General features: G+C 44.8%; 1 protein-coding gene across 1 annotated transcript; it reads right to left on the reverse strand.

The window, feature by feature from the left end:
- Positions 1 to 7,376: 7,376 nt before the first annotated feature.
- LOC123048184 (noroxomaritidine synthase 1-like) lies at positions 7,377 to 8,675 on the reverse strand. Its single transcript, XM_044471336.1, has one exon. The coding sequence runs from the start codon at positions 8,424 to 8,426 to the stop codon at positions 7,377 to 7,379; it is 1,050 nt and encodes a 349-aa protein (XP_044327271.1). The 5' UTR covers positions 8,427 to 8,675.
- Between the last annotated feature and the right edge of the window lie 2,659 nt (positions 8,676 to 11,334).

Below are 11,334 nucleotides of genomic sequence, written 5' to 3' on the forward strand. Positions count from 1 at the left end.
CGCCTGTCATATAATGAAAGGTGAATAAAACAACAACTTAAAGAGAAAGGAAGTGTCCAAAGGGTGTTAGTATGACTTACACGCCTAGGAAGTCCGGGGCTAACGCCACTCTTAAGTTGGGTGCTTCTTTTGCGAGTAGGAGAAATACTAAAAGTTAAACTGTTAGAAGTATAAAGGCAGAAAGAAAGATGACTGGAATATCCAGGTCATGTATGAATGTCATACAAGTTTTTGATGTATAGTAGGCTGTTCAAAGATATAGTTCTTGGGAATTATGGTTAAACATGTTAATCACTAATTCTTGGGTATTGTGAGTTAATCACAAAGATACCCGCTCGATTGCATTCAATTGCGAATCACTGTAAGAGCTACTGTGGCCTAAAAAGACTAGCCAGAAATGAGGTTAAGGTATACACAGGGAACATAGTAAATGTTACTATACCTTCCATCGGTGTATTGCCGTCTGTATTTATTTTCATAATTCATTTAGAGTTTTACAAACTCTAGCCCATTGCATAAGGTATCTTGCAAGAAGGTTGTTCATAAGAGAACCTTTTATGTTCGATGTTATGAATAACACAAGGGCCATACTTTCATTATGAATGAGATGTATGTTATGAATATTGATAATAATACAATACCTCTGGGTTTACTTTCATAATTCATTTTAGAGTTTCATACACTCTAGCCCATTGCACAATGTTTGTTGCAAAAGAGTTGTTCATAAAAACAACAATTGTTGTTAAGTATTATGAATAACATGAAGGGCCATGCTTCCATCCAAGATGGGACGTATGTTATGAATATTGAGGGTAATATGATACATCCATAACACTGACGCTAAATGTCGCAAGACTAAAAGAATACCACACAAGTGTGGCACTACATTTGGTCACATTGGAGAAACCCGCATGGAAAATTCCATTATGATGGATTTTGAAGTCTTTTTGATTTTGAATCATCTGACACTTGCAACTTTCCTCCGAAAAGTGAAGTGACTAAAATACCGTTCACAGGCCATAAGGAACGAACAACAAACTTATTAGTGATCATACATTTGATGTGTGTAGTCCGATAAGTGTTGTTAGTGGTGGATTTATTTATCTTCAGAAATGACTCAAGTAGATATATGGATATTTACTTGATGAGACGTAAGTCTGGATCTTTTGAAATCATTCGAAAGGTTTTCAAAAATGAAGTAGAAGTTATTGTAACAAGAAAATTATGTTTCTGCAATTTGATTGCACAAAGGAATATTTGAGTTACATGTTTAGCGAATGTCTGATGAGTTGTGAAAGGGGTTTCATAACTTGCACCTCCCGGAACACCACTGCAAGTGAAAAGTCCGTGGAGATGTAATCTAACCATTTATGACATGGTAAGGTCAAAGATGACATAAATAAATTTGCCATTATCCTTTTTAAAGTGATGCTTTAGAGACTGCGGCTTTTACACTGAAAAGAGCTACATCGGGTCTGTTGAAATGAAGCCATGGTATGGTACGCCCAACCATGTTGTATCTTTTCTTAACATTTGGAATATGGGGCTTGTGTAAAAGGTTACAAACCTATTCCAAATCAGACAAGTGCTACTTTGTAGGTTATCCCAAGTCATTGGGTATTCCTCCCTCACTATACCGAGGCAAATAGGTTTGCCACAAAGAACGGTATGCTTTTAAAGAGAATGGTTCTTTCTAAAAGGTGAGTGGGAGAATAGTGCAACTCGACGAGATAAACAGTATCTTCATCAGATCAAAGGAAAGAGACCTTGGAAGTAATTCCAGAGTTTCCTACTGCGACTGATACGGAAGTCTCTACAATAAAATGTATGAACTTCGGTCGAACTTGCAGCTGAACCACGTAGGCAAGGCTCGTGCAAACCTCTCAGGTGCGCAAACGAGATATTGTTGTTAGACAACATTATACCTACGATACACAAGGAAGCGTTGATGGGCCCTGACTCCAGAATTGGCTAAATGCCAATACAATCCGAGTTAGTTTCAACATAAGTGATTCAAGATTAAAACCTTGATACACCTTTCGGAAGACTTAGAGTCTAACGAATATTTATGGAACTTAAAACTGATACGGATAAAAATGTTTTATCCATAAAGCTCGACTTGTTGAAATAACAAGTTCAAGAGTTGACTACGATGAGGTTGTTTTCATCGTAGCGATGCTTAAAGTCGGTTCGGGTTGAACTAGCAATTAATACATATTTCAATCATGAGATATGAAACATGGATGATAAAAGGATTTCCATCTGATGGAAATGAAAGCTAGGACTTGTATATGATACAGTCCAAAGTAATTTGTCGATCCAGAGGATGCTAGTAGGTATGCAAACTTCAGAGTTCCAGCAATGGACAGAAGAGAGCAAAATGGAGTTGGAATCTTCGTGTTTTGATGAAATGGTCAAAGGGGTTTTGACTTCATCAATGGGTAACGAAGATGCTTGTAATTCAAGAAAGTAAGTGGGAGCGTAATAATATTTCTAAAAACCTTATGTGCTTGGCACATTGGTAATTGGAAATAAATTTCTTGACACAAATTAGGACTTCATTTGAAAATAGTTTTTCGATGAAGTGCTTAGGCTAAATAGCCTCAATATTAGGCATGATGATCTATGGAGATAGATTTACCTAATGGGGCTAAGCAATGAATACATATTGACAAGATGCTAAAACCTTTTAGCATTTAAAACGCCAAGGAGTGATTCTTGCCAAAGTCACATGGAAAGAGTTTTTGCAAGACTCGGTGTCCCAAAACACTGATGAGTAAAATACATGATGCAGATTCCACACACTTTTGTGTTTGGATTAATCATGTATTCCATGGTATGTAAAACAACCAGATATGTCCGATACTCCCAAGGTGTTGCGAGTATGGATACCAAAGTGATCAAATTACTGATCATGGGACAACAGTGAAAGATGTCACAGAGTACTAGAGTAAGTACTGATGACATGGTTTTCTCGCAAGCAGAGATCATGAAGAGTTCGTTGTAAAATGTTACATCGATACAGTCTTCATCTTTTCTCCATGCGATTTTCGATTTAAATTAAGGGTTTTGTGTAACACACAATGTGGTGGCACAGTTAGTTGGAATTTGTTCAAGCTAGTTACTGTGGCGAATTCTATAACAAGGGCTAAGTATGTTGACGCTTTAGAAGCGACAAAGAAGATGTTGAATCATATAGTTCATTCATGAACTTAGTATAGTTCCAAGATGGCTTTTGACAATGGGACACTACTGCAGGTAGTTGCTCCATAACTCAGTCTGAGGAATCCAGGTTCGACCTGTGATTCACATACATACAAAGCCAAGTCCACACAAAATATGAATTTTGTGAAAACGCGAGGACATGCAAAGATACACACGGAACTGAAGTCGTCAGATCCGTTGGACATCAGGCTATACCACAAGCGAAGCATATTTACACCGGTGTGCCACAGGTGTGAAGTGCATTAGCATAAGCTAGATTATTGTCTCTAGTGCAAGTGGGAGTCTGTAGGAGATATGCCCTAGAGGCAATAATAAATGTTATTGATTATCTCCCTTGTTCATAATTATGTTTATGTTCCATGCTATAACTGCTGTGGTTCCCGAGCCCGTATATCCATAAAGGCTCTGGGGAGAACCCATATGCACGTGTGGAATAATAAACGGTAAAATGTATTCCTAGTCGTGCCTCTAAGACTAGCTCAAGTGTTGCATGATGATTATGTTTTCCCAATCATGGGCATGTCTATGCCAAGCAACTTTGAGGGCACAATGTCAGGAAGGACATTTGTGTTGAATCGACCCGAATTGATGTTATGCTATGAGATTCATTCGTCACAAGTTTATTGGTACATAACACAGAGATGGTTAACGTTTGCATGATTCCTTAGACCATGAGAGTATCGAGTTTCTTCATGCTTGCTTCATGAACTTTGGGGTTTGTTAAACGTCATCCGTAAATGGGTGGCTATTACGGCGGCTTACGGGTTCATGGAAAAGTGTGTCAAGTAACTTGATAGCTCAAGATTGGGATTTGCTCCTCCGACGATGGAGAGATATCTCTGGGCCCTCTCGGTGTTACGGTATCCATCATCGTCTGGCCAGACACTTTGTGATTTGATCACGGGGATGCCGGAATACGATAACGAGAAAAGAGAACAATACCGGTAACGAGGTAACTAGCATAGTGGACAAGTTGTTGATCCACGGGAATGCCAACATGTCTCACCTCGGGTATTTGTAACATATCGCGAAGCAACAGGAATAGCACACGGCAACTGGAGGTTCACTCGAATATTTATTCGTGTGGGTATAGGGGTCAATATGGGTGTCCACGGCTCCGATGTTGATCATTGATCGGAAGGGGTTCCGGGTCATGTCTATACTTCACCGAACCTATAGGGTCACACGCTTAAGGGTCATCTATCTGCTGAATACTAGACAGGGAGTCTGAGAGAAAATCACCGAAAAAGTTTCGGACACCGAAAAGTTTCGGACAGCGGAATCGTACCGCAGAGAGAGGTCATCGGATAAGTTTCGATGATACCGAAAAGTTGTTTCGGGATACACCATTAAGTCAAATTGGTTTCGGCACATGCCTGATAATTCTTGGAGGATGCCAGAATCATTCTGGAAGCTTTTTGGAATTTTCTGAGATAAAAACCGGAAATGTTCCGGAGCTGCCGGAGCCACTTCAGATGCGTTTCGCAGATGAAAATCACTAAAACCGGAATTGTTTCGGAACGCGTTGAAAATCATTTTAGTGGGTACTGGAAATGTTCTTAGCCCACATAAATATTTTCAGTTCGATCAGACGCTGAAAAATGTCGTCGTGAATAGTGAAAATCAGCTTTATGGTTACTTTATGGAAAGCCACCTTTTGGGGCTTTGCTCCAAAAGATCTTGGGGATGACATGGATGGATAGGAGCCATTTTTTGGGCCCCTCATGGGGGTGTGGCCGGCCACATGGGGTATCCCCCCTTGGGGACCCTCTTGTTCCTTGGTTTCACTCCTAGGTCCTTGTGGAAGGACTTCATTCATGTGCATTTTGGGTTTTTTGTGAAACTACCCTACCCCCTTGGGATTTCCTATAAATAGAGGTGGAGGGGCAGCCCTCCACACTCATCCCTTGCTCTCATACACATGCCATGCATTATCTGGCTTCTTCTCTCCCTCCCACGAAAAGAGTTTCGTAGAGCCGTAAGGCTGTCTGGGTTCCGGCAGGAACTAGTTCTGGACGGCGAAGCCCTGCCGGATAGATGACACCGTATGTGTGCAACTCTGTAGAGAGATCGTAGTTTCGGTCTTAGTTCGTGAGTGCCTCCCGAAGGGCTGTCCGTGTGACCGTCCGAGTTTCGAAGGTCCTCCCGAAGGGCTGTCCGAGTGACCGTTCGAGTTTCGAAGGTCCTCCCGAAGGGCTGTCCGCGACACCGTCCGGGGGGGCTGTTCGACCGCCTCCCGGAGGGCTGTCTGAGGAGCAGATGAGGGTATACATCCTCGCGGTTGGGAGGTTGTAAATCCTAGCTGCGGGGATCTGCACCGCCGATCGTCATCGACTCTACTTCCCGCTGCGCTACGAGTCGGTAACGAAAAAGATCAAACCATGTATGCAGTCTCCATAGTGGTCCTGGGCTGGTGCGTAGGTCGGAAATTTTTTGTTTTCTGTCGCGTTCCCCTACAGATGCAACCCACGAAGGCACGCTTCATGGCGGGCTGAGCCCGGGCGGGTCTCGCACGCTGAGCCGTCTCGATGATGTCGGTGCCGATGTCCGGCTCAGGGCCTGACTCGCCAATCCGGCCGATGAAGACGTGGATTCCACCGAAGGGGACCCGGTACCCGTACTCAATTGAGCCGGCGTCGGGGCCCCAGCCGGCGTCGTCGATGTAGAGCTTGCCGCGACGACTCTTGGTCATCCGGCCCACAGCGTATCCCTTGAGCCCTTCGAAGCTGCCCTTCAAGAACTCAAATCCACCGTGCGCTGGCCCCACGGTGGGCGCCAACTGTCGTGAAATTGTCACGGCAGATGTCCTCGTGAAAGGACTGAGTCGTGGAGCCATCGCAACTAGGAAGTTTAAAGGGGTTAAAGCGGGACAAAGGACATGAGGGTTATACTGGTTCGGCCCCTTATGGTGAAGGTAAAAGCCTAATCCAGTTGAGGTGGAATTGCTAGGGTTTCAATGACCAGGGAGCGAATCCGCTATGCCTGGCTCTCAATTTGTGTTACTTGCCCTAAGCCGCCGGCGGGTCGTCCCCTTATATACACGGGTTGTGCCCCGCGGCCTACAGAGTCCCGGCCGGCTCATAAAAAGTGTCCGGCTCGGTGACTAGTTAATCTTGCCTTACAATGCAAGTCATGCTATTATGTCGGTTTATCACTATGAGCCTTAAGTCGCCTTTGGGCTTGGGGCCCTTGACTGAACCGCCATCTTCAAGCTTGATATTGGACTTCATATGATGAATCGCTATAGCTTAACCCGGCCCCTCCTGGGCGTGTTACACTAGTAGTTATATCCCAACAATATCCGTGGTTGTACGTATCACTTATTGCACGGGTATTCTTGAACTTTGCAGGCATTCTGAGACTCAAATCTATTCTGCAAACCACGCAAGATAGTGTGGCTAAATGACAGTCCCTTATTTGTAGTAAAATCTATTCAGGGAAGTAATAAAAGGATCCCTGTAGACATAAAAAAAACAGGTGTTATAATCAAGTAAATGGTGCAGACAAGCATCAATATTATGATATTCATGAAAGCGTCTTTTATAACTGAAGAAAATGTTTGAGGACATTGCAATTAGCTCATGCATTCTTCACAATAGAGCAGCAGAAGAAGAAAAGAGCTTAACGCAAGATTTAAAAATAGAGCATAAAAGCAAAATCTTGTAATAAACAACCCTGCTTCCAGTTGGGGAGATAGATGAAGAACATAGAACAGACAAATTGTATAGAGATGGACAAAAATTGCAGCCTTTTACGGAAAAAAACCACACCCCAGTGGTCGTAAAGAGGGAAAGCCCTCAAATTTGTTATCAATCTTCAACTATAGAACAACCAATAATCACGAATCCCTAAATAAAACCTAGCTTTGAGCTAAGAACCGCTACTCTAGTGTTTGTTGTCAGTCGATAACCCACCCAGCGGCCTAGAATGATCAAGCAATACAACGAACTATTCCACCAATCCCCCTCTCCTCTCTAACACATATACTATACAATGGAGTAACAAGTAACAACATGTTGGTTATTTTTCATGAAAGAAAGATATATAAATTGTAATACATGGATGCCTTCATACTTCGATAATAGTGTGATTGTGTGCGTCCTAAAAGTATAGGAGTCTTAAGTACATTAGAGATAAAAGAGAGCATAATGTTACATTTCTCGCTTCTTTAGCTTAACTATGAGCACATTTTTCATCTGCTGTATACAAGCTTGCTTGGGCTGGATTGTTTGCCCTTCCATCACCTCCACATCGAGGTTCCATAGCGTTGATGCGATGACTGTCTTCATCTGCATAATCGCGATGTCCTTGCCGAGGCACATCCTCGGGCCTGAGTTGAAGGCCAAGAATTTGTGAGATGGTACATACCTCATGTTATTGCCACCCACCGAGAGCCACCTATCTGGTTTATAATGGAGGCAATCTTCACCCCACACACCCTCCATTCTCCCCATGGAGTGTATAGAAATAATAATGGTGTCGCCGGCATGAACCTCATGTCCACTTGGCATGATATCATCGGCGATCACTGTCTTGCACTCAAGAGGCGCCGCTGGGTATAGCCTGAGAGTCTCATACAAGACGGCTTTCAAATATACTAGAGATCTGGTCTCTTCTGGCTCAAAGATCGACATGGCATCCACACCAACCGCTGCTTTGCGTGATGCAATGGGTGAGAGTTCTTTTCGGATATTTGAAACAATGTTAGGGTTCTGGGCGAGGTTGTAGAAGATCCATGTCACGGTTGTTCCAACTGTATCCCTAGCAGCGAACATGTAGGCAATGATCATCGCACGGAGCAAGTCATCATCGGCATAGTCTGGGTCGTTGAGGAAGGAAGACAGGATATCCCCATCCTCTTGTTCATCTTCATTACCAACAAAACATGGATTCATCTTCCTCCTCTCCATCATCTCCGCAGCAAACTCCAGTAGCACTATGCGCGCCACTTTGAGCTTTCTCTCGGGGCCAATGTTTAGCCACCTCATCAACTTCCAACAAGAACTTGGTGTCATGAGCAGGGAAAATCCCACCTCCATGAACGTGTCAAGGGCAACCGCAGCGTCCATGGGCAGCATGTCCTGCAGCATTTCCGAGGACAGGAGGCCAGGATCCACGCCGAAGAAAGGCATAGCAGCCAGGTCAAACATAAACCTCGACATCACTTCTTGCACGTCAAATGGAGTGCCAGTGCTTGCCATTCGCCTAAAAACGGGAGGAGGCCGTTCTCCACCTTGTCACAACAGCAGCTCGCCATAGTGGCAGCCATCCATGGGTTGCTGAGCGCGCCCTTGACTTTTGCGCGCTGTTCACGAGACGGCTCACCGTCGATGGTTAATAGGCTGCCACCCACGATGTCAAAGATATCGGCAAACTCCGCGCCCTTTGGGAAGTTGGTATAGTTGGTCGTGAAAATGTGTCGAACATTTGTAGGGTCGCATGTGACAAAGAACCGCAACCCGGTCCCGGGTGGGCCATGTGCCCTGAAGTTGTGGCCTGATCCGGCGAGGACAAGGGTTAAATATTTATGCAAGTTGTGGATGTTGGCCAAGAAGGAAGGAAACATGTGCAGTATTGGCCAGTTTGTGGGGAGCACCAGTGCTGGGTTCCCTGATCTACATCTAACCCTCGAGTACAAGTAGTACAGGGGAACAAGTAGCACGAGTGCTGTGTAGATGGGCAGCTCTTGGGAGAACAGAATTGACATTGTTATGATCAGCAGTGTGGGCTACTCAAATGTATCTTTCCGTGAACATAGCTATGGCCGGCTTCATCTATATATAGTTACAAATTCCACACCTCGATGATAGTTCAGTCCATTGGTACTAGTACTATACTAGCAGCGAGCGATGTGTACTTGTCAGTTAGTTGGCAGTTGGCAGATTTGGGGATAAGTATGTGGATAACGATAAGTATGAAGTACGGGTACAACCCTGAATCGGTCCTGTCAGCAGTAAATAAACACATCGATCGGGCAGTTAGATCGATGTTAGGTGAAACGGCAGGATGTGGAAAGCTGCCACCGGTGGAAAATTGTTGAGCATAATTAATGGCAATACAAACATTTATTTTAAAATACAAGAATGTTTTGAAACTAGGTTCAAAAAATAGTTTTGCGTACGCCACAAAATATTTTCCCACATTTTTTTGTGATTTTCCAAAACAAAATTTCTACCAGTTAGCGTGAACATATTATTTGATATACATGAACAAATCTCCTATACTGTATGAGAATTCCAGCTACCCAGGTGGTTAGAGTTTGTTTTATCACCAAGGAGGCGCCCATGATGCTCACCGGATCAGTACGTGCGGAGGATGTGGACCGCATCGCCCAGGCTGCCAGCACAGATGACTGGGACCGCGACACCGTGGCCTACGAGCACCGGGTGAGGTGCCACGCTGCCGGTGACGCTACTCGAATTCGAGCTGTTCCACCTCTGCTCCGTCCGCACCCTGAAGATAAACATTGGAACAGAAAGGATTCCTTCGAAAATATCACAGAAAATATGGGGGGAAAGGGTTCATGGTGTGTACCTCTCTCTATGCGGACGACGCGGCTGTGTTTGTAGCTCCGATCAAAAGAGATGTGGACAACCTTCTGACTATTTCGAGAGGTTTTGGGAAAGTCACCAAGCTGTGCACTAACTTTCATAAGAGCTTAATGGTTCTCATTCAGTGCGGTAACCTTGACTTGGGGGTGCATAACCCAAAGGTTGCCGACAGTTCGGGCTTCATTTCCGTTGCAATATCTGGGACTCCCACTCTATGTGGGGAAGCTAAAGCTCATTGACACACATTCCTTGTGGACAAGGTGGCAAACAAATTGACAACATATGAGGGCCAAAACATGCCAAAACATCACCCCAGTTGGGGCTCTTGTCAAGTCGGTTATCACTTCCCAAGTGATCTACTTCACCATGCCGCTTGTCATACAGCCTAGGATCCTTCAAAATATCAACAAGCTTGAGAGGGCTTTCCTGTGGTCTGAGTCGGATAAGACAACCAGGGCAAAATGCAAGGTCAATTGGGACATTGTCTGTAGGCCGCATGCCTATGGTGGATTTAGGGTCCTCAACACTAACAAGTTCGCGCGAGCTTTGCGCTTGCAATGGCCTTGGTATGAGTGGAAGGAGCCCATAAAGTTGTCGGTTGGGAGAGGGAACCCGTGTGATGAAGAAGACCTTAACTTTTTCTATGACTATACCACCATAACTGTCGGAAAATGGTGCGACGACACCCTTTTGGGATTCCCCTTGACTTCCTGGATGCAAGGCCAAAGACATTGGGCCGCTCAGTTACGAGACATCCTCGTGGAAACATTGGAAGCTACGGGAGGTCATAAAGGAAAATGTGTGGATCCTCAACATCAGACCGCCCGCGACTGTTTCCATTGATCATGTCAGACAATTCTTCACCCTTTGGATGCTTCTGCAAGAGGTGCATCTCGATGAGCTCGCTGAGGATGACATCCTACGGAAGCACACAGACACTGGGCATCACTCGGCGGCCCCCGCTGACAGGGTGCAGTTTTTGGGCTTGGTCCTCTCCCCCATGGACCAAATGGTTTGGAAGGCTTCGGCCCCATCGAAAGTCAAATTCTTTGCTTCGCTCGTGCTTCAGGATAGGATTTGGATGATCGACAGTTTGGCTAAGCGAGGTTGGCCAAATTGTGGCCCTCGCTCCATGTGCCGGGGGTGCAGGAATGTGGCCCCATCTTTTCTTCAGGTACCGCTTCACAATGAGGCATTGGAACTTGGTTATTCAGAAATTTCACATCCATGACATGGGCATGCCCGCATGGCACTTGTTTGACTCCGTTGAGGCGTGGTGGGCGAGTGGGCGAGCACGAGCGCTGTGGGCATCACCAATCGAAAAGCAAAGGCCTCGATTACCATGCTTGTATCGTGGGTCATTTGGAATGAGAAAAACTCAAGAGTGTCCCGGCAAAAGAGTGCACCTCCGCCAATTTTTCTCAACATCATTGTCGCCGAGGCAAATCTTTGAATCATCGCCGGGGCAAAGAAGTTAAAGTCTTTTTTGTTGCGATAATCCTCTACAAGTTTAAGTCGGGCTAGCTAGGAGCGCTCTGAGGGCATCTGCCCGATGGAT

The sequence above is a fragment of the Triticum aestivum genome, chromosome 2D, assembly GCF_018294505.1.
Source record: "Triticum aestivum cultivar Chinese Spring chromosome 2D, IWGSC CS RefSeq v2.1, whole genome shotgun sequence".
In the NCBI taxonomy this organism is placed as follows: domain Eukaryota; kingdom Viridiplantae; phylum Streptophyta; class Magnoliopsida; order Poales; family Poaceae; genus Triticum; species Triticum aestivum.